The 23,069-nt window shown below is 44.0% G+C and overlaps 3 protein-coding genes and 2 long non-coding RNA genes across 11 annotated transcripts; 3 read left to right on the forward strand and 2 right to left on the reverse strand.

Annotated features, from left to right (window-relative positions):
* Positions 1 to 3,733: 3,733 nt before the first annotated feature.
* LOC127760156 (uncharacterized) lies at positions 3,734 to 5,167 on the forward strand. 2 transcript variants are annotated; one of them, XM_052284373.1, is made up of 2 exons: positions 3,734 to 4,639; positions 4,742 to 5,167. In XM_052284373.1, the coding sequence occupies exons 1-2, from the start codon at positions 3,795 to 3,797 to the stop codon at positions 4,875 to 4,877; spliced, it is 981 nt and encodes a 326-aa protein (XP_052140333.1). In that variant the 5' UTR covers positions 3,734 to 3,794; the 3' UTR covers positions 4,878 to 5,167. The 2 variants fall into 2 exon arrangements, with proteins under 2 accessions (XP_052140333.1, XP_052140334.1); XM_052284374.1 differs by having other exon boundaries at positions 4,803 to 5,167.
* A 181-nt stretch (positions 5,168 to 5,348) lies between these two features.
* Positions 5,349 to 9,926, forward strand: LOC127760790 (uncharacterized). Of its 6 annotated transcripts, none has more exons than XR_008015141.1 (4): positions 5,349 to 5,755; positions 7,135 to 7,299; positions 7,522 to 9,568; positions 9,661 to 9,926. It is a non-coding gene; the product is annotated as an uncharacterized LOC127760790 (long non-coding RNA). The 6 variants fall into 6 exon arrangements; XR_008015140.1 differs by having other exon boundaries at positions 7,522 to 9,564; positions 9,642 to 9,926; XR_008015142.1 differs by having other exon boundaries at positions 7,522 to 9,564; positions 9,648 to 9,926.
* A 1,766-nt stretch (positions 9,927 to 11,692) lies between these two features.
* Positions 11,693 to 13,226, forward strand: LOC127759938 (probable glutathione S-transferase GSTF1). The gene is made up of 3 exons (XM_052284151.1): positions 11,693 to 11,905; positions 12,018 to 12,066; positions 12,164 to 13,226. The coding sequence occupies exons 1-3, from the start codon at positions 11,756 to 11,758 to the stop codon at positions 12,628 to 12,630; spliced, it is 666 nt and encodes a 221-aa protein (XP_052140111.1). The 5' UTR covers positions 11,693 to 11,755; the 3' UTR covers positions 12,631 to 13,226.
* A 465-nt stretch (positions 13,227 to 13,691) lies between these two features.
* Positions 13,692 to 15,272, reverse strand: LOC127771278 (leucoanthocyanidin dioxygenase 1). The gene has a single exon (XM_052297156.1). It carries the CDS (start codon positions 15,219 to 15,221, stop codon positions 14,094 to 14,096), a length of 1,128 nt encoding a protein of 375 aa, XP_052153116.1. The 5' UTR covers positions 15,222 to 15,272; the 3' UTR covers positions 13,692 to 14,093.
* Positions 15,273 to 17,317: 2,045 nt separating this feature from the next.
* Positions 17,318 to 18,885, reverse strand: LOC127760731 (uncharacterized). Its single transcript, XR_008015128.1, has 3 exons — positions 18,664 to 18,885; positions 18,391 to 18,597; positions 17,318 to 17,632 (listed from the first exon to the last, which is right to left on the reverse strand). It is a non-coding gene; the product is annotated as an uncharacterized LOC127760731 (long non-coding RNA).
* Between the last annotated feature and the right edge of the window lie 4,184 nt (positions 18,886 to 23,069).

Raw genomic sequence — 23,069 nt, forward strand, 5'->3', positions numbered from 1 at the left:
GAAATGGGATGAAACTTAGAGGGATGGAATCGGCGTAGAGAGGCGATAATGGAACGCAAGAGAAGAGGAAACGACCGCGGCACAATGGCGATGGCGACGGCCGTCGTCTTCACGGCCGGCGGCAAGGTCGAGATGGAAAAGAAAAGCTGGAGCTCTCCTCCTCGGTTTGCTCGGCTCAGGAGTGGTAATGGGGAGGAGGCAATGCAGCTGGGTGGAGGTGAAGCCTCGGTTCGGCGCTGCCACGTCGAGGCCACGCGTCGACGCCGTCCAGTGCCGGTCGGCGCCCTCGGTCTCTCTCTCTCTCGGCTGTCACTGTGTTGGATGGAGGAGATGCACAGGGTGTGGTTCAAGCCAAAGAGGCTGCCATGTGGGCCCAGGTCGATGTAAGCTAGGTGGGAGTCCGAGGGATGGGTAAGAAACAGGGTGTTGATTGATTTTTGGACGATTTTCAGATTAATTCTCTCCCTCCAACTTTACATCTCAATATTTTAACGTGTGAAGCATACAAATTAGTGCGGGTTTTTCTGAAGGTAGATGAATGTAGCTAGTTTCTATTTTCTTTGGTTGCACTTAAAAATTATAAATAGATTGCTCACAGAAAATAGGGGAAGATGGGCTCGATAGAACATTGTTTGAATTTAGAAGACCTAAACTGAGAGGATAAATTCTGGAAAAATTATATTTATTCATGATTTTCCCCTATACACTTCCATGCAGTTAAATGCACATTTTAGTTATGTATGGTTTTAGCTGATTAAGAATTATATTTAGTCTATTATTTGACAAGTTTGACTTGTTTATTTAAGGTACCAAATTTAGTTATTAAATTGTACCAAAATTACAGTGAGTTGTATATATTAAGTAGAGCTTACATAAATTTTCCCATGATTTTATCTTGCACGAATTATTTTAGATAATTAGCGAGGCTTATCTCTTATATGTGTTTCCCTTTTCCTAAATGCATGTAAATGCTTATAAAAGTTTTATTTGGACTCTTCTTAACCTGAGGTGATGTTGATATGTTAGAATTACAGTTTACCTTACATAGGTCGTAAGCTCCTTACCTATTTATGCATAAGTTTACTTTAATATTAAATTAAGAGGATGCTTATAGAGATGATTAAGATAGAATATACCCTATATGAGTTAATTTATTTGTTCACTTTCATGTTCATGACATGTCTTCAGATGGATGACCAAATTAGTTTTGTGAGGCTTGACATTAACCATGTTGATATATTTTAAGGTGTACGGTTCCTATTTTAACTTCCTCTAGCTAGCACTAAGCCCTAATGGTTTAGTTGTTTATCGTTAATATTCATGAGACCTATTATGAAATGCAAATCGAAAATCCAAATGCATATGAAGGACTCAAGTCAAACATGTCTATGAGAGTATGCATGCTTACACAGAAGTTTACATTTTGTCCTAGGTTATAAATGAAAAGGTTTTGTTCTCAAATTTTATTCATGCAAGAGTTAGATCAACTTCACCTAGGTTTAAAATGGAAATTTTTGGCTCTCAAAATAGAAAAGTTAGCTTCCTACTATTTTGACAGGAAACTTTTAAGGTCTAGAATTTTGGGTACGTTACACATATTTTGTAATTCTCGGGTATAAATAGGCCTCGAGCCCCATGTAATCAAACTAACACACGTTCAATACAATCTCGGCGCATCGCCACCCTTTTTACTTTCGTTTTGTTTCGACGAGTTCTTGCTTTCAGGTTGAGCTGCATGGTTTCGATCTTCGACAAGAGGTAAAACTTGTTATGGCGGTTTGCATTCTCGGGATTAGTGCTTCCATCTTCATGACACTCTAATCTTGTTTATGTAATTCGTCGAGTTATCATATATCTTACATAATCTCTGGCAATATCGCTATCTAACCTATAATCAGCTAACATCTGTCAGTAGAAGGCAGCCGATTAGGTTAAATACCGATGTTGACTTAGATTATATAGGATATCCACCACTCTATGACACATCCAACGGCTTGATTGTCTAGATATTGTTCTTCTTTTCATACTTATAGCTGTATCAGTTGAGTTTGATCTTATGAGTCGTGATTAGAATCTCAATCTCTAGCCTGCCTTTGGTTGCCGATTAGGGTAGCATCGGGGTTTCAGCCGATCTTACCTAATTTGACTATATTTGTCTTATGTGCTTAGTTGACATGTTAAATCTGCTCTTTATATTTAGATCTTGTTGCATTTAAGTAGATTAGGCTTCTATTTGGTATATTCTATTTGCTTTAACATCTTAATATAGAGTGGTATCGGAGTATTAGCCGATACAAGCTAGATCTATCTGATCGGCTATGCTATGAACATATATACTCTCAATGTTAATATTTATTTCGATCTAAGTGATTTATACTGTCTCGGCATGACGACCGATCTATCCCAATCACTTGATTTAAGTATATATCAACGTAAGGATTATATATTGTTAATATCTACAGCCGATCGAGTAGATTTAGTTCTTTCTTACTTGTTAATAACTGCCGATCGATGCAAATATGACATCGGCTCAAAGATAAATGATATGTCATCGGCACCTAGCTGATCGGCTATCGTTTATGGATTTAACCACGGTTTCTTTGTCTTCGTTTCTTGTTGATTGCAGGATCAAATCAACTGGCACGCTCATACAGCCAAAGGCAAGTTTTGGACCTGCACTGGAGTTAAGCAGATCTCCCAGGCCTCGTGTTTTTACATCAACACTATGACTATAGAACTTGCTAGACATGAGTATGGTATTGAATTGAGGTGTTGTAGAGCTCATGCCTTTTGAGTCAAGTTTACTGAATGTATAATACATCTGGTTGCCACCTTTGAGTGATTTGAAGGGCACATGCCATGCAGAAGTTGATTGGCACGCGTGAGTCCCAGCAATATCCTTTGTGCTTAATATTCGATACAATGTAAATTATATTGAACGGTGTTTGATTATGATCATGGGGCGCATTGAGACTTAAGTGGCTATTATGCGTGTATGGATTGCACTCACCCGAAACCATATGAAGGTCACAATAAATACTGGACGGTATAATTCTTGGCATGCTGGACAACCCAGCCCAGTGAAAACGCAAGTATTTATTTGCTTTTGTTTGTGAAGGGGGGACCTCATTAATTTAAGCATGATTGATCAATTGCCATGCATGCTTATCATGCGGCAACCGAAAGGTGCATGTCATAGTAGCAAGTACATGTTAGTGATAAAAGTATATGGTAGTTAAAGATGTATTAGGAATGATTGATTTTTATGGATTCTTTTTCTTATCTGTAATCCTTCCTTATATCCTTCCCGTGTACTCTTATATATACCGGCTCCTAAGACTTAATATAGCGTGTCCAATATTTGTAGTATCTTCTCCTCTCCCTATACTATACAGTCAGGTTGCTCATCGGAGATGATAGTTCTGACATGTCATTTTGCCAGTAGTTCGCTCTAGTCCAACCATATCTCGAACTAACTTCGTATTCTCAAATTCAAAAACACGAATTCAGAACGCACAACTCCAATTTCACTGGTGTGCACGTTCGTACCCTGGCGTCGTCACTGGAGAAAATATAGGAGAAGATAGAGCAGCGCATGCAGCAAACTGCTCCACGCGCGCTTGGCGGTAGCCCGCATATGCGTGCACGTTCCGCCATGCACGCGCGCACAAATCTATAGAAACAAATTATACCGTACCGGATGGTGATTCTACATAATCCTCAAAGTTTTCTCAAAACTCAACCAATCCAGGCAAATACTCCATCTCGATCGGCTTCTGTGTTCTAGATCAGCCATGTCGAAGAGATCTCGATCAGCCATGTCTTCGGCCGGAGAGGAGGTGGGCAGCACGCCGCCGGCAGAGGTCGAGGCAAGCACGCTCATCACCCTAAGGGTCAAGGACAACGAAGGTGTCAGGATCACCTGCACGATGCGCAGGACGGACAAGCTGCGCGTCCTCATCGGTTTCTACCTCGACATGGTGACGCCGACCGACAAGGGCAAGGGCGCCGCCGTCGCCGCCGCCGCCGGTGGTGGCGTCTTCATGCACTACGGCCGTTGTGTGACCGGCAACCAGACGCCGGCGGACTACGACATGGAGGACGGCGACGAGGTCAGCTTCTTCCCCGACGGAACTAGGACCATGCCCGTCACCCTCACCGTGAAGGACAACAAAGGCCGCCGGGTCACACACACCATGCGTAGGTTGGACGTCATCTGCACCCTGTTCCGTCTCTACTTTGACATGTTGCCGTCGACAGCGCCCAGGGAAGGTGTTTTCATGTACAACGGCAGGGAGATCAGTTTCTATCAGACGCCGGAGAAATGCGACATGAACGACGGCGATGAGATCACCTTCCATCCGTTCAGCAAGCCGAGCACCTTCGTCACCCTCACGATCAAGGGCAGCACCGACGATGGCGGCCGCAGCGGCGTCGTCGTCACCCGCCCCATGCGCAGGACCGACGAGTTGCAGCGCCTGATCGATTACTACTTCGCCATGGTGCCAACTGATGATCAGAACGGCGAGTGGGCGGTCACGTACGGTGGCAGGCAGGTCGGCGGCGAGGAGACGCCCGCGGATTACGAGATGGAGGACGGCGATCAGCTCCGCCTCGTTCCGGCGAGCAAACCGAGCAGGTTCGTGACCATCGATTTGTTAACCATGGTGAAGGCCAAGCGCACATACACCCTGCGAAGGACTGACAAGCTGCAGGGTTTGATGGACCTGTGCTTAAGCAGGGAGCCTGCAAGTATGTACAGGCATGGGTGTGTTTTAATTTACGAGGGCCGTCGTGTTCAGGACTCGCAAACTCCGGATGATCTCAAGCTGGAGGATGGTGATACAATCCACGCTATAGCCCGTCAGGTCGGATAATCAAGCAGGAGGATGGGGAATTGAGGATACCATCCACTTTTTATGGTCGGTTTGGTTCATTGGATGTACGTCAGTACGTGGATCAGATTAGTCTAAAACTCTAAATGAAGGTTACATCTCATAAAATTAGGTTCTAGATTCTGGTTTACAAAAATGTTGCTTCATTTTCCAGTATTTGTTATTTTATTATTGATATTTTTTTGCGAGGAATTTTATTATTGACATTGTTCTGTAATGCATCTCAACCAAATGCTCGGTCTAGATGGGGGTTTAGGCTACTCCAATGCTCTATTTCAGACTCTGTTCATGGTTATATATAATAGTTATCTATACTAATATAAAAAGCAAAGTTTATCACACACCTATCTTTCCTGACCTTTAGATCTATTCATCCAACGGCTTATATCAAAAGTTGGATCAACCTCTGCAATTAGCCATCCCCACGTTCGATTAGCAGCGGTTATAGCGATACAGCGATCGATCACGAGAAAGAAGCGGAAAAGAAAAAAAAAAAAAACTTCTCTCCCGTGCGCTAGCCCGTCGCCGCCTCCCGGAGCCGCTCGCCGCCTCCTCGCACGCGCCCGCCGGACCGCCAGGCGCCGCCGCCAACTCCGAGCGCGCACCCGCCGCAGCCGCGCCCCCTGCCCCGCCACCTCCTCGCGCGTGCCCGACGCTCGCCCTACCCCGCCGTTGCCGCCTCCTCGCGGCCGCCAGTGAGCAGGTTCGCCGTCGGCTGGCGCCTTCTCCACCACCGCCGCCGCCTCCTCGCGCGTGGCCTCTGGAGTTCTGGGCTCGCCGTCGGCCGGCTCCTCCTCGCGTGCGCCCGCCGGGGAGCTGTGGTGGGTTACGGCACTACGCAGTACAGACTCCAGGTTAAGGTGATGTCCTCTCTTCCTAAATCCTCAAACAATAAAGATTTTGTGCTTTTATTATTTTGGGGTCATAAAATTGTTTACCTAGGGTTTGGGCAGGGTTGCTTATGATACGGGGCCCCAAATGTTTAGTCAATTGGTTCTCTCGTCTCGCTATGTTATTTGCTCTTGTTTAGGAGATAATTTTACTTGCTATGAATTCTGCTTGCTAAGCATCTCACAAGTATCATATCAGTCATGCTTCCTCAGGAAATGTCTAAAAACATGGTGGACTGCCGATCACACAAATTTATTCTACAAAGCAATTATCAGTTAATTACCTAAGGACTTGGCTGACTGCCGATTACCGATTATAGTGTAAACGATAAGCATCAGTTGTGGCAGTGCACATAATTGAATAAACAAAATGCCCAATGCCCCTAATTAATCTGAAAGCAATTCATCAGTTTAATAAATTAAGTTGTGGGATGCAGATTGCAATTAGTGTTTGGCCGTCAGGCATCTGGCATTAATTAGCATTCGGCCATCAGGCGTCTTGCATTCTGGTTGCTTGCTTTGCCTATTTGATTGGGTTGGATCAGGGGTCCAATGTGATTTGGTCCGGGGGTCCCACACTAAAATTATACATAGCCTATAGGTTCCACAATGTCGTTAACCAAAGCACTCGCCCTTCCCATATTCAAGTGGATCCCCATTGATCTAGGTTGGCAAATCTTACTACACTATTTCGTTACCTCGTAAGTATTAAGTTCTTTTATGGAACATATTTTTAGATTTAATTCCAATGATAGGCTTGAAGATATTTTGCACTTTTTTACTTATTGGAGTTGATGTGATGGAGCTAACATCAGCTGGAAGTCACCTTGAAAATGGCACATTTTGTGTCTTGCCCATTAACTGTCAAGTATGGCACAATTATTAGTGTGTTTTCCCCTTTCTGCGGTGCAGGGAGACGCATATTACATATGTATCCCTCTATTCTCTGGATCAAAGAGTGCAGAGGTCCTTCAATTGCATTCTAAGGGGATAGGGTTCATAATTGAATTGTTTAGTGATGTTTGCAATCTCACAAACTCAAATGTCGTTAGCATCTCTTGAAGACAAGAACCATTAGTCTCATAAATTATCAGGTTTGGATTTTAGCAGTTTTAGGTTAGATTATAATTCCAGATTAAAGTGAAAATGATGAAAGTTATACATTAAAGATTTTGAGTGAAAACATTACCAGATTTTTTTTCTCCAATGGAATGTTAATTGTTAAGTGCAATATATATTCTTAATTAAAGTTGTGTGCATAGATGACCTGCCAACAATACTATCCTGTATTGTTCAATCCATTGATGATTGAACTGGATGTCAACTCCATGTCCTCATTGTCTTGCCAGGCACAGGGAGGCAACAATCCAATACAGGAGAGATGGGATGGGATCCCAGCTCAAGGGAGCCCTGGCGGCAGCTACGGTCGGGAGGACCTAAGCCCTACAGGCAAGCTCTATAATCAACCCCCTTTTGCTTACCGGCGATAAGTCAACCAACTTCCAGTGATGCAGGTACTGATCCTCTCCTCCCTCCCTCTCCCTCCCTCTTTATCACGACATTAGCTGATTGATCACCAGCTTTTATTCCGATTGCTCCAGTGAACTTTGTTCACAAAATAGTGTTTTTTTCATTTTCTGATGCTTGTGCCTATCGTGTGACTCCTCCACCGACTTGTACATTGATATCTGCCCAACTGATTGATGACATGATCGTTTACATTTTTTTTTGTTCAGTCAATAGTTTCTGATCAGCTTGGAGTGGTCCGTGCCATGTTGCTGTGATAATGCTACAGGTTAATCCTCCTGGCTCTCTGTACTGAAACAATTTCTCTGGATCTCTTTCCCTTTTGTTTTGGACCTTATACAACCTGCTGTTGGCTAATAATGACATTCATGAATAATAGATCATGTTAAAGCTGTTTGCATGGTCTGCTGTTGTCAAATAGTTTTATGCAGTCACAACTCTTATTAAATGATCAAGTTGACTTCAAGCATTGGGCTAAAAACTAAGATTATGTAAGTTAAATAACATATATGCCGTCATCTTCAATTTAAGTGATATTGTGTCAATCTTCTGATCAACTGTTTACATCTTCGGATTATATAGATTCATGTCACCTGTGTATGTCTTCGGAATTATCTATGTTTATGTTACTGTGTATGTCTTCAGATTTATATATATTTAGGTCACCTGTGTATATCTTGAGATATTTCGTAATTGCATATTATTACAGATGGCAAAGATGTTTAATTCTATTTTTTTATTGGATATCCTTCAGCGATATGCCCTGCCCGGCCTTGTCAGCTAATATGCAATATCAGTTTTATGCCCTTGACATGGCATACATTCCTCCAGGCTGCACTCACTTACACTTTTACTGTAGATTGATAGGTTAATGTTCCATTGTCAAGGTGAACCAATCAGCTAATGGTGGTTCATATAGTTATAATTTGAGTGCAACTATGTATCCACTATGATGTAGAATTGTGGGTATTTATAGATGCAATTTAAAAGGTATGCCACTTAGGAATCGACACTCAGGCACATGCACCTAGGCTTGATGGGTAAGTCTGGCCAATTTACATATGGGGAACACAAATTAATTTAATCAGTTATTCCAATTTATTCTTCTTTGTTTCTATGCACTGCAATGCCAATTTGAGTACCTATCTTGTCATGCTATTCAGCATAATGTCTTGGCAGGCTATGCATATGTTCATGCTTATATATGCAGCATTCATATAAGTAAGGATTAATTGGATTGCTTGCTTTGTCTAATGCAGCCTCACCATTTAATTTATGGCGAGCACCTTAATTCCATCTTGCCATTATCGAGGGAGTATATCATATGCACCTAATTCTGTATATAGAGTATTTATTGACTAGGGTCTTGGAAATTTTTGAATTGCTGTCAGATGTAAGTTCCTCAGATTGATGATTTGATTACTTTCACAGCTAATACCATTGATCACAGCTAAACACCACTTATAGAAGTTTAATGGATTTTTATCTAAAAAGGGAAAAAAGGAAATTAATAACTGAAACTGCATAGTAGTACTATGATCTCTGAACAAAGAAATTTGCTGAGTTTCCTAGCAGCTGCTGGGTGCATTTTCCTCTTGTTATGTGTGCCTAACCTTGCATCCATTAAATTTCAAAAGTGCAAATAGAGAATTATTGCATGCATTCCTTTTATATCAAAGATTGGGATGAAATTTCCAGCTTAATCCTGACAGCCGCAATGTGTCTTGAGCAAAAGGAAGCAAGGCTGCAACTGAAACACGGTGAATAGTAAATAAAAATCTCGCTTTTAGGAAAAAAAAGGTGAGTCGTGCACAAGTGCTGTAATCTGGTTTTGGCAAATTTTTATCGAGATATACAACTCCGTTGCTTTGTTTACACAATAAACCTGAACGCTAGGTGTAGCAGCTTGAAGCATTAAAAAATAAGATGGCACCAAACAGATGTTTGCTTTATTGGATTTAATACTTGGATATTCCACTGTGCTTCCCAAATTGAGCTGAATAAATAGCTTGACGAATTGTTCTCTTAACATGTCTCAGTTGTCCTTTGTATCAAATGAGCAGCATAATCCATTCATGGATTGTTCTTTTCCACTGGTGATACAGATAGTTACTTCTAATGTTTCATGGAAAAGTTCGAGCTACAAAAATTTCTTAAGCAAGCTTACGGATTGTTTCTGATGAGTTTAGCAACTCTATGGAAACAAGCATAAGTGCTTCTCATCTGACCAGTTCCAAGAGAGAAGTAGCCAAGTAGGTAGAACAATCCCAAAACTGCAAACTTATTTTACTGTATATATATACTTTCCTTTTTAGCATTTTCTGTAAAGTCCCAGTTCTGTATTGCAGTTGGCATGGTTGTGTTCATCGGAATATTGAATGTCAAATCGAAAGGAGGCGCCAACCTATAGCTATCAACAACATGGACACCATGGTTCAGATTCATAAATTTGGGGATCATGGATGTCTAGGTTCAGAAAGTTTTGGATTTTAGGCAACAAATTTTGTAGAATTTCCAATTTAGAAAAACACATTTTGCATTTCGTTATAATGTAATAAAATACCAATTTACGTTTATTTGATGAATTATCAAAGCAACGCTTACAATACTTTTATTTTTATCGGTGCATGTGAGCTACAATGTATTAATATATATAGCTGTGCATCAACAATGGATGTGTTGTTCTCCAATATACTTCGCTTAGTATATATATCGACGTGCTTGCATGTGCACGCTCACTAGTAGCCCTAAAAAGGCCACATGTTTGTGCTTCATCATATATCATCACATAATTATTCCTGAACATTGCGCCACTGTCTCCACAACTTTGAGAGGCACATCAAATTTATCTGCAACTTTCCTAGACTACTATGCAACACCGGTGGATTGGTCTTCGCCAACAACTCTAAATTAATTGTGATATTTAAGTCATCTGGTTACTTTCTCCCGTTTGAACCTGAATTAGACAAATCATAAATTTTACATGCAAAGTTCAGTACATATTCACTATAAAGTCAGTACTAGAGTAAAATCAAAACTTGAGCAAAAACAGGATTTTAGGTCCAGGTACTGAATTGGACTTAAATTCCATGTCTCAAAACTAATTAAATCAGAAAAAAAAATTCATAACTTGACAACTTGAACTTGAGTATTCCTGAAAATTACTACTACTCATGAACTAGAGTTTTAGTTTTGCTCTATGAACTGTAGCAATCAGACAAATAGAGGGCTTACCACCGGTATCAATCCCACCTCTATGTACCATAGCTCCAGCCCCATCCTGATCTGACGCTTCTATATAACAAAAAGAAAGTTAATTCATTCATGTACTTGTAAAAATATCCAGTTATTTTGGGGGAAACATTTTCAGAACAAACAAGTACAACTTCTGATTTAATAATTCTGAACAAGAACTACTGCATTTTCAGATTTCAGAACTGAAGTTAAAATTCAGGACAAATACAAGTACAACTTAAGATTTTAGATTTCAGAACAAGAACAAATATATTTTCAGATTTCAGAACAAGCACTAGTACAAATTCAGATTTGATCTCTTCAGTTCATTTTCATGTTTCAGAACTAACGCTCGAAAATTGGTTTTGTTAATATACTAGGACTGATTTCAGAACTTAAATCACAACTCAGTTTCAGTACTTGAATTTCAGAAATCATTTGCACTTGAATTTCAAAAATAAATTCAGAACTTCAGTTTTTAGAAGGTATTTAGGATTTCAGGACATTGCTAGAATTGAGATGGACAGCAACATCAGATCTTGGGAAGAGGATCCTCTGATGTTACTGTTCACTGTGATTGACATGTGAGCTCCACCACTCTCGGGCCCACATGTCAACCACCAAATCAGTAGGAAGTTATGTCAGGGGATCTCAATCCCAAATCTTTAACTAGAATACTCCTACAGTCACTACAACTTCAGTCGCTGCAGTTTCAGTAATAGAGCAAAATTTAAAACATGACAACTTAAATTCAGGCACTTAAATTTCAGTAGGTTTAGCTTAAATTGAGGAGTTGTTCATTAACTAGATTATGTACTGAATCAGAGCTTAGCTTCTGATTTCAATGATTTCGAAACAAAATTTCGAACCTGTGATTCACAACTTCAAATTCAGAACTTCGAATTTAGAACTAGCATTGTGCATTTACCGTACTCAACAGCAATGAAACCAGTATGATTAACAGCTCCTCCCTCTCCAGTCCTTATTCGCCACGACACGTCTTACTTGACTGTAAAGTCTACCACCCGAAGACCGTGTACTAGTCTATGTACGTGTTGGACTCGTTCTTCTCCAGGCTTCCCTCGCTCTCTTTAATCTGCCACCATCAACAAATTAACTCTGCACTGTGCACACATATGTAAGAATCCTACTATTATCCTTTCCCCGTTTCCGACCAGGCTTTCCACAGAAAGCAGAGTAGCGAAGCACATGTCGCCGGTGAAGGTGTTCGGCTCGGCGCCGTTCACGAACGTGGCGCGGGTGCTGCTCTGCCTGGAGGAGGTCGGCGCCGACTACGAGATCGTCGACGTCGACTTCGGTGACAGGGAGCACAAGGGCCCCGACCACCTAGCCAGAAACGTATGTGTGCGCAGAGACAAGGATTCATTTCTTTCTTGCTTTCGACTAATTCATTAAAAGAGACAAATTATTGCCGAGTTGCAACTTGATTTTGTCGCTGGTGTTTCATCAGCCGTTTGGGCAAGTTCCGGCGTTCCAGGATGGAGACCTGATGCTCTTCGGTGAGTAATATACACATTTGAACTATCGAGCAAAAAGCATTCTCAGTTTCTCACGAATTCGCCTCAAAATAAAATTATTCAATCTTTGTGTTCAAAGAGTCCCGTGCGATTTGCCGGTACATACTGCGGAAGCACAGGGCGACGGACGAGGCCAACCTGCTGCGGGAAGGCGACCCCTCCGAGTCGGCGGTGGTGGACGCGTGGCTGGACGTGGAGGCGCTCCGGTACGAGCCCTCGGTGCACGCCGTGTTCGTCCAGCGGCGCGTCGTCCCGGCGCTGGGCGGGAAGCCCGACGAGCGGGTCATCGCCGAGAGCATCGCGCGGCTGAGGGAGACGCTCGCCGTGTACGAGGCACGGCTGGAGGCCACGCGCGGGTACCTCGCCGGCGGCGAGGTGAGCCTCGCCGACCTGAGCCACTTCCCGTACACGCGCTACTTCATGGAGATGCCGTACGCGGTGCCGGTGTTCGGCGCGTACCCTCGCGTGACGGCGTGGTGGGAGCGCCTGCTGACGAGGCCGTCGGTCAGGAAGGTGGCCGCCATGATGAGCGGCGGCGAGGGTTGATACGTGTGCTGATGCTTGCTACTGTTTTCTTTTTCTTAAAAAAAGAGAATCATACTCCCTCATTCCCATACTAATTGATACGGTCTTCAAAACTAATCATTATCCTATAATTTCTCATATATTATAAGGTTTGTAGTAACAAAATATAACCATATGAAAGAAAATTCAAATGTCAATTCAATGATAAATTTTTTAGCAAGTAAAATTAAATTCATATTATACTAAATGTTGGTCAAAATGTTTGAAAGTGAAATCTTGAAATGCGTGGGTGTCTTATATTTTAAAATAGAGGGAGTAATGGAGAGCGTTTATATTGGCCTCTGCACAGGATGCTTGGTACAGTATTGTCTATTGTTTGTCATAATGACTACTCTCTTCATTTTTTAAAATATAGCAATTTTTAGATGGATGAGATATATTCTAATTAATACTGTGAATCTGGACAGGGGCTAGCTAAGATATATCTCATGCAATCAAAAGTTATTATATTTTGGGATGGAGATGGTGCTTATTACTATGTATACATGAATTATGTCCTTGTGATTAAGACAGTGTGTATACCTTTGCGATACTGGATATGTTTTCCATATCCTTGAGTTTTCACTTAATTCTTTTCGTGTGACTAAGTTTCATGTCAAATTTTTGTTTTGCCCTTCTACATATGCTCATTATGTTAGCTGACTTCGAGAGTTCGAGTGGGTTATTAACATTTTAGAAGTGATGAGCTGATGATATTGTATCTCGCTTATAATCATAGGTGCATGCTAGCCTCTGTGAAATTAGAGGTATGTCCGTGCAAATTTAGCCGAGACACATATACAATACGAAAAACAAGGATCTATCTCAAAATATGGCGACAGATTTTTAGGTAAAATATAACAAATATAATTATAGTTTAAATCTAGTGTAATTACATATTAAATTTAAGGGCTTACATATATATTTATATTGTAAGTGTCTAAATTATATATATAATTTTACATAATTTAAGAACTTGCATTGTAAATACACTAAAATTATATATATAATTTAGACACTTACAATATAAATATATATGGTGATTATTTTTTATGAAAAATATGGTGACACATTTATAGCAAATCCCATCATAATATTGAGCTCCAGCTCTTGATAGGGATGGAAAGACTCGGTGTACAAGTCGACTGCAATACATAGACAACAAAATATAAGACATCTCATAAGTTAAGCTCTCGATATAACATCCGTACATTTCCCCGGCTTTCGCTTCCGTTGAACATTATTTGTTCTCCTTTATCTGAAATTCAGACGAATGCAATTATTTTTATAGTTTATTCATAACCAATTAAAAATATAATGGTTTGAAAATATTTTTCATGTTGAATCAACCAAATGCATATTCTTATATAAAAAAGTTTTTTTTTGTGTGTCCATCAATTTTTCAAAATATTGGGTTGTCTCGCCGATAGATCGACTAATTGCAATTATTTAGTTATCATTCCGTTCGATGCAGCTGCGGCATTGTTGTCTTGCTGATCCTTGAGCTTCTTGAACAGCTTGCGTTGCACGTGCTGCTTGAATGTGCGCGGCGCGAAGAGCGGCTTGTCGGCGCCGTCGGCGAGCAGCTCCGGCACCGGCTGCAGCAGCACGGACTCAGGCGGCGGCTCGCAGAAGACGACCCAGGAGAGGCGCACGGCGTCGCGGCTGACGAGGCCGCGGTGGAGCACGCTGGTGTACCGGCCGTTGGTGAGGATCTCCAGGGCGTCGCCGACGTGGACGACGATGGTGCCCGGCTCGGGGCGCGCGGTGACCCAGCTCCCGGCGTGGTGCACCTGCAGCCCCGGCACGCCGTTGTGGAGGATGAAGGAGAGCGCGCTGACGTCGGTGTGTGCCTCGACGCCGACGGCGAGGTCAGGCCGCGGGCACCTCGGGTAGTAGTTGATCTTGAGCTGGAGGAGCAGGTCGTCGTCGACGCCGGCCAGCTCATGTCCTCTCAGGCGGCGTTCCAGCGTCTCTTCCGGCAGGCCGAGGCCGAGGGAGAGGATGGCGAGCAGCTTGGACGCGAGGGTCCGGACGCGGCCGCCGAAGTCGCGCGACACGGGGACGTACTCCGGCGGGTTCGCCGGCCAGAGCGAGTGGTCGGCGAGGTGGTCCGGGTGGACGAGGTGGAACAGGTAGTCCTCCCACTCCCTCTTCCCGCTGGCGTTGGCGGCGAGCTTGCTGCCGTACCCCTGCAGCCGCCCCGCCGCCGGGTCGTTGGCGTACGCCTCCTTCTCCGCGATGGGCAGCGCGAAGAACGCCTCGCCCGCGGCGCGCAGGCGGCCGAGGACGTCGCCCGGGAGGCCGTGGCCGGCGATGTGCATGACGCCCCACTCCTCGGCCGCCGCGCGCACCGCCTCCACGCACGCGTGCCTGCCGTCGCCGTCGTTGTCGAACGCGGAGATGTCGACGACGGGGATGCGGGCGGTGGCGTCGTCGTCGGACGCGGCCCGGGCGAGCTCCAGGGCGTCGCCGAGGTCGGCGCGCTCCTCCTCCGGGCGGACGTACTCCGGCGGGATGGCGGAGACGCCGCTGAGGCTGAGGGCCTCCACTCTCAGCTCCACATCCGTCATGTCGCCCTCCCGAAGTAGGCTAGTAGATGAGCTGCGTGCGCACGTACTCGATCGGCGGCCGGTGATGGCGAGGCAGGCAGAGCGCGGGTAGATTTATACTCCGGCGCTGCCGCCGCTTTGCTCCATCCATGGATCGGTGCATGCATGTGTTACGTTTGTAGCTAACAACAACCAGCGGTGTCGGGCACGCGCGGTTAGCTCCATCCATCAATCACGTGCGCGTTCGTAACATTGGTTGATTGGTCCCTGTCAATAATGCCCCTGTTGTTTCTTAATTCAGATGACGATCCGTATGTATAAACTCATTGCATGCTCGTTAGCCTATATAAGGCATAACAAGAATTTGACTTTTACAAGTTAGAAATTTAAATTGTAGAACTTATTTTGTAGTTGAATTTTTTCTATTGTTTTCTAGTTTCCAACCTTAATTAGCATATATTTGGACAGTGAAGAACGAAAGTTTAAAAGTCTTAAGCACCATTTCTACTATGTGAAACTATGATTGTGTACGCGCACGAGGGCATGAACAATATAGGCCCACTCCTATCCAATGGCCTCAAATAACAGGTAGGCGCTGAGGCAACACCTCTAAAAAAACCTACCCTTTTGGGCACTTCTCATTTTAATCCTCGTGCTTCTAAATTTTACAAGAAGATTTAAAATTTTACACTACTAGTAATCTGCTCGTGCTAACGCTACGGCACTATAAAATTTGTGTTAATAAATTATTAAATTCATGTTAATCAAATTAAATTTCCTAAATTCAGTCCATTTGATCCATGTCATATATGAAATATATTTAAGAAAAAGTACAAAACTATCATATTGTCTAAAAATTAATCAAAACCATCAGCAATTGTATATACTCAGAATCATCTAGCAAATAGTAGTACTAAAAAGTCTGGAAAAACTAAAAGCTTCATATCACGGGTTTGATTTATCATCCACAGATTGCCATCCTAAAATACAATTCAACAAACTTATAGAATGTACAAGGGATATGACAAAAAATATATTACTACCAGAGTTTTTTTTTGTTTGGGAATACACAAGGCACGCATATTTGTATTAAGAGAAATAAAGAGTATGTACAAGCAAAGCCAAACAAGAAAATTAGGAGGGGGATGCGAAAACAGGAGAACAATAAAAAGCTTAAGCCTATTCTCGCGACATCAAAAGGAAATGACCTAGAACAAGACCTAAATGGTTAGCACCGGTAGCACCTCGTGTGCCAATAGCCAGAGAGTCGCTTCTGCCACCATAGCTCGGGCTATCTCTGACCAGGGCCTTTGCTGAGAGTTGAGCACCCTATTGTTCCTCTCCTTCCAGATTGTCCACGCAGTAAGGGTTGCTATTCTGTCAAATCCCTGCCTGCTAGCCCTCCCCACTTTAAGGCGGGAATTGCAGACCCAGAGATAAAAGGAATCTTCATTCAAGGGGAGAAACTATGGCAAACCAATGCTAGAAAGGAAGACCCACCAAAGCTGATGAGACTCCGGACAGGCAACCAAGATGTGATCAATAGTCTCTTCATGTTGGTCGCAGAGCACACATCCATCCGGGTGAGGCAAACCCCTAGAACACAAGCGGTCCGCCGTCCAACAGCGCCTCATTGCGACCAGCCAGGCAAAGAACCGGCATCTCGAGGGGGAGGGGAGTCTTCTAGATGGGTTCGGAGTGGAAAGGAACCCTACCTAGAAAGAGTGCACGGGTATGCCGAACGTTAAGAGTAGACTCCCGATGCTTCCCACTTCCAAATGAAAGAGTCGGGGTGGTCAGAGAGCCGCACCGACGACCTCAGGAGACTCCAGAGTTGAAGATATTGAAGAATAGCTTGCAAACCCAGCGCCCCGGTGCAGTCTCTAATCCATCTCTAGTCTTGAAGGGCCTTGGCGACCGTTCTGTGACGGCGAAGCCGTGTCGGGACAGACGCCCAAACCGCCGGAGATATGCAGCGAATGGAGGAACCCTCCAACCAGTTGTCCTCCCAAAAAAGGATGGACTCCCCATTGCTCAAAACACAGACTGTTGAAACTACCAGAGATTAGATATGCACATCTAGACAAGGAGCAACGAGATACACACCTTCTTGCCGCTGATCAATGGTGCTTAAACACACAGAAATATTATAGCAACATGTAACAAAGATGGACACCTAAAAACATTGCTCGTACTTGCCGGCTCGTCAGCCGTCAGATGGTTAGGAACCAAAATCAATATTAACCAGTATTGTGGCCACTCAAACCGTTGGATTAGAAGGGTCACCACGTTTGCATCCATGACAGCTGACACCCTCCAATGAAGTTTCCCCTTGATGCAATCGACCACCGCAAGCAAGATCCGGAGATATAGACTTGTCCAACACCACTGTGTCATCCTCATCTCTCACCTGCACTAATCCGCTCTTCATCCTGCTACCATCACAAAAGGTGGATGCTATAAAAATAAATTAAACAGAGTGTGAGCTACAAAAGAATCCTTCGTAATAGCATCCAAAGAACATTCATCTCTAGAACTGTCACAAGTAAACCTCCATAGAGCATTTTTTGAAGTGTTGGGGCTATTGCATAAAAGTAAGGGTACACTTACAAATTTAATCGTACCTTCAAAAGGTCATGATCATTCCATGGCCCTCTGTTAGAAACTTAGAACCAAGGCAACACCATGACTGCATGCACATGGACCACGAATGAACTATGGCAATTTACTGCTAAAGAACAATATGTTTTCACGAAATTGGTAAGCTAAATAGATATTGTTGTATAAATACGTGCAGGCTAAGCGTTTCAATAAAGGTTGCCAGGCACAGCTAGTAAGTATGCACGTGGAATCCATGTGGCATAATATTTGTGATAAATAGATTACCCTAAATCAAGTCACTCAAATTTCGCAAAAAAAGTTAAGTGGTCTCTCTGGGTGAAGCAAACTGAAATTCAAGCAACTTCTGAATCAAGCCACATTTATATTTCATCTTTCAGTCTTGTACATACATGTTACTAAAAGCACTTTTGCCAAAACTTGCAAGTGAACTTCAGAATTAATGCATAAGTACATACCAATTCATGCTACACAGCAAATGGCTATAATTAAATCTATGCAAATTGATCTCACTATGTGTGTGGGGTCCTCCTGATTGGCATTTCATCAAGCAGGATGCCGGAGAGGGTACCTGCATACCAGGGCGTGCTGGAAGTGGGTGGTTGTGTTGTCCCATAGTGGACTTGGAACTGGAGGGGGGCGTAGGTGATGGTCCCCAGATTCCTGGGTTGGCGACGTGTTTTTCTCTCTCAGTTTGCAGTTGTTCTTCAGTAACAGAGTTGGGAGAATGGAGTGGTCGAGCTGTGAATTCCACGAAACCAGAGGTTCAAGATTTGGCCTGCACAGAAGGATTCATCTCATCACAATGCAAATTGAGAGAAAAAGAAACATCACAACAGATTACCTGTTCACGCAAAGATCTGATGTTTGCCATGTTTAGGCGGAAGGCATAACTGGCTTCGTCAACAGAATGGACACGGTGGGCTTGGAGTGAGGCTGTGGAGGTCTCGACGCTTCCACCTGTGTGGAGGTGGTCCGCAACAGTTTCAGGCGATCGATCTTATTATTTTATCTGCCGATGCAACTGGAGAGAAGGTGATACAGCTTCAGCTCGCCGATCTCCTTATCCCTTCTATATGAGAGACAGCTAACGAGCGAGGAGATATCATACATATATAGAAGTGAGAATCACAATTAGCTTTCAGAATAGTAAATCCACATGCACATATGCATAAAAAAAGACTCTACATTAAGCTGCATTGCCATCGTTGATAGCAATATAGGGCTGTTCTCCTTATAAGTCGTCACGACAGTAAAATAGCAAAGAAAAAAAACAGATTAATTCCTGTGCAATTTGATGTGGCAATGAAATATAGACCATGAATCTGGTTACTGACTGATCAAAGCCCCCTATCATAATTGACCATGATAAAGAGCGTAATGGGTGTACCTTCAATTTAGGGAAGGAGGTTGTGTGGGTGCGAAGCAGCTGTTCACGGTGATGTGGGACCAGATAATCGGTGGCGGCACCGTAGTCTGTGATGACGGCGAGGTTCCCCCTTGACAGCAGTCCTATACTGAAACAAATAATTGAGCACTCAACCATTCCAGAGTACTACCTGATGTAGATCAGAACAGCTAGGGATATTTGTTGGCTGCCGCGGAGGAGATTGGCGAGGCAGTCATACGGACGCGGAAGGTGGCGGCGATGAGGATTAGGGCAGGGAGCGCGACGTCAGGGCGTGGACGCCGGGGTGGCGGGGTGCGGGCGGCATTGGCGGATGCCGTCGGATGTAAATCATCATATCATTCTCGATCGTTGGATGTGTCACATGATAAATGAGTAAAAACATTTATTGAACTTATAGGGTAGAAACATGCTAAAAATATACAAACTAATATAAAATCTCTTTTTCTCTCCTCTCCCCACTATCCACGCGACTGTTCCCCTCTCCTCTCACCACTGAGCTCACTCGACAGCAACAAATGCATCCTCTTCATGGTGATCACAAACTTGCCGTTGTCTCCCCTCCACCTCCATTTCCACTTGACGGTGACCATGAGCTCCCCGCTGTTATTGAATTTGCTACTACCGCTTGTCCACTTTGGTAGATATCGCTGCCTTTTATTTCTCACTCACTATCTCTTTATAGTGCCAAGGACACCATAGACAGGTCAAGAAGGCCATGCTTGTGGTTGAGACCTTAGTAGTGGTTGAGTCCTCGCTTCTGATCCAATAGTGATTGCAGAGGCCATTTCAGCTTCAGCTCAGTCACCCCCACGCCTTAGATCTACTTGTTTCCCTTGCAAATTGGTCAAGCAATGGCAATAGCTCGTTTGAGGACACCGCCACCCTCCCCCCTTGCCCTCTTCTCATTTGTCGGCCGTCACCGTGCTCCGTAGTGGTTCTGGCCAAGGTGGCGTGGGCTGGCGCAAACAAATCGAGACGGCTTTGGTAAAGGGGCCGAAGCAATGAGTGCAGATCCAGTGGCGGGCCGGGCCTGGGTGGCATGTGCAAATCCGGTTACAAGGACAGCGGATTGAATGAGAAACTCCTAGTGACGAATAAGGGGAAGGGCGAGATAGATGGGAACCTATCGCAAAGATATGACTTCGCTAACACAAGGCTCCAAGCATGCCTTCATGGTTCCCTGGCTAGGGCAAGCCGAGCTCATCGTGCCATGCACAAGGCACAAATGACCTCATGTGCCCACCCGACCCCACCCTCTCTCTTCTCCATATCGATCAGCATATGGCGTCGTGTGGCCAGATGTCATTGTGTTGTTCATAACATGAGTAAATCCATAGACGAGAAGCTCATTTCTGTCCATACTACTTTAAAATATAGTGATGGTAACAGCGAATCTGTTGCCATACCTATTTTCATTGTAATTTTAAAAATTTCCCTTGAACTTAGTATTAAAATCAATAAAATCTCAATGGATAGCCATATATAAAATCAAATGAAGGTCATAATAAAACACATTTCAAATAATATATATTTATATAACATAGCAAATTACGGGCATTAAGGTAGTTAAACTTTACTTATATTACTCCCTCCATCTCAAAATACTTGTTGTTTTGACTTTTTGTTCGTAACGTTTGACCATTGGTCTTATTCAAAACATTGTGGAATTATTATTTGTTTTGTTTGTGACTTGCTTTATTATCAAAAGTACTTTAAGTATGACTTATCTTTTTTTATATTTGCACTAACTTTTTAAAGGAAAAAGTACGAATTACCCCCTTGAACTATCGCCATCGACCGAATTACCCTCCTAAACCCAAAAACCAGACATTGCTTACCCTGAACTTTCAATACCGGACGAATTAACCCCCTTTACCCAATCCAGAGTGGTTTTGTCCTACGTGACGTACGCGTGGCAATCCAGTCAGCATTTTATTTATTAAAAAATGTAGGACCCACCTGTCATACCCCTCTTCCTCTCTCTCCTCTCTCTTCTCTCTCTCATGGGGCAGTGTGCAGGGGCAAGGAGGTATGCGGCGGCATAGGGACGGATAGTGGCGGGGGCGGGCGGTCACGCATGGGATGGGGAAGGTGGACGGGAGAAGGAGGGGGAGTGGAGGTGGATGGGAAATGGGAGGAGATGGAGGTGGAAGGGGTGGTTGGCGCACACGGCGGTGGCCGTGGTGGGCGAGGCGGCGTGTGGCGGAGACGCGGACAGTGGCTGGAGGCAGTGGCGAGGTGGGACTTTGGCAGAGAGGCAGGCAGCGGCCACCTCGTCTTCCCTTTCGATCTCCCTCCCCTCCCACCCACGTGGACAACAGCAGCTCGGCTGCTCCCCGCGCCGCCGCCGCCAACGTGTTGTCGTCACCTAGCAAGCCAGACCCGTAGGCGCGTAGGGGAGGCGGTGACACGCCCAAGGCCGTCATCATGGTCACCTCCGCCGCCGCCGCCGCCGTGGTCCTCGCACTGCTCACCATCGCGGCCGCGTTCCTCCTCACAGGCCGTATGCGCCGACCGCCAGCCCGCCCCCGTGCAACGCTGCCCGCCTTCGCCTTCGTTGCCAGCCCCACCAGTGTTGGTATTACTTAACGACATTACTAGAAATATAAATTCCCAGCAATGACGCTAGAAATGATCCTGGTTTAAAGAAAGAATCCACAAACGCATGGATATACCATTGTAGCATTTCACCCGAAGTATTCCAAGGTATCGTATTAATTTATTTAATCCTAAGGGAAGATTGTAATAGAGAACTATGCTAATAATGTATACATGCCACTTGTATAATCAAAGTCTAGGCAGGGGTTAAGATATGGCAAACGGGTAGAGTGACACGAAGCAAAGCACTCATATATCTCATTTAATCATTCCTAAACTAAGTGGAAGAAGAAATAGAAGAACGATCAATTCCTATAATTCTAATATACACTCAACTTTAGTTTACACCTGCTAGTATACAACCATATAGCCAGTACCCTCTAACAGTGCCCTCCTAGTGCTTCAAGAGACCACTCCGGGTTGCCGAGTTTCTTACGATAACCTGTCATGGCCGTCCAATTGGGGCTAAATACGAAGGAGTACCCTCCCAGGAAAGTTTCTTAGGAATATATACTATCGTGGAGGAATACCTGTACTGAGCTGTCACCACCAGCGACCCACCTCAACTGACCTGTATCATATGTGCCCAGATTATGATACTTCATAATCTAGACACCACGTCTACATTATTAAATACTACTCTACATCCCCCGAGATGACATAGAGTAACCGAGTAAACGGGCATTAAACACACACCACTACACCTCTCTGGTAGGCTAATTATACGACTGTACCGATACAGATATAAAGTAAAGACAACACTTGGGTGTATTAAAATATCGAAAGTATATAAAGAATAATATTTCATTAATTCCAAAAGTCTTACAAAAGAAAGAAGGAAAACTACTAAAGCCATACCGAAATTCCTCCGAAGAGTCCGAGGACTCCGAGAGCTATTCTATTATACTCCACTTAGTACTAGAATACTAAACTAAAGTGTAGAAGAGATATCTTGAGCTTGCTCGAGTGTGTGGAAGAACGAATGAAGTGACCCCTTTATATAGCCTTGGAATGACGGTTAAAACGGTTGGAATTGTCAGATTTGCCCCGCAACCACCATTGAGAAGTCATCACAAGCGTACACATGGAGGCCCAGGCTGTTCCGGCGCTGCTAGGGTTCGGCACCTAGGTAGGCTCAGTAGGCCTCCACACTTCCTAGGTCACTGACAGGTGGGTCCCTATGACGGTTGCGACAGTTATGACGGTTTCCGGGACGGTTACACCTGACATGTGAGCCCATC

The sequence above is a fragment of the Oryza glaberrima genome, chromosome 1, assembly GCF_000147395.1.
Source record: "Oryza glaberrima chromosome 1, OglaRS2, whole genome shotgun sequence".
In the NCBI taxonomy this organism is placed as follows: Eukaryota; Viridiplantae; Streptophyta; class Magnoliopsida; order Poales; family Poaceae; genus Oryza; species Oryza glaberrima.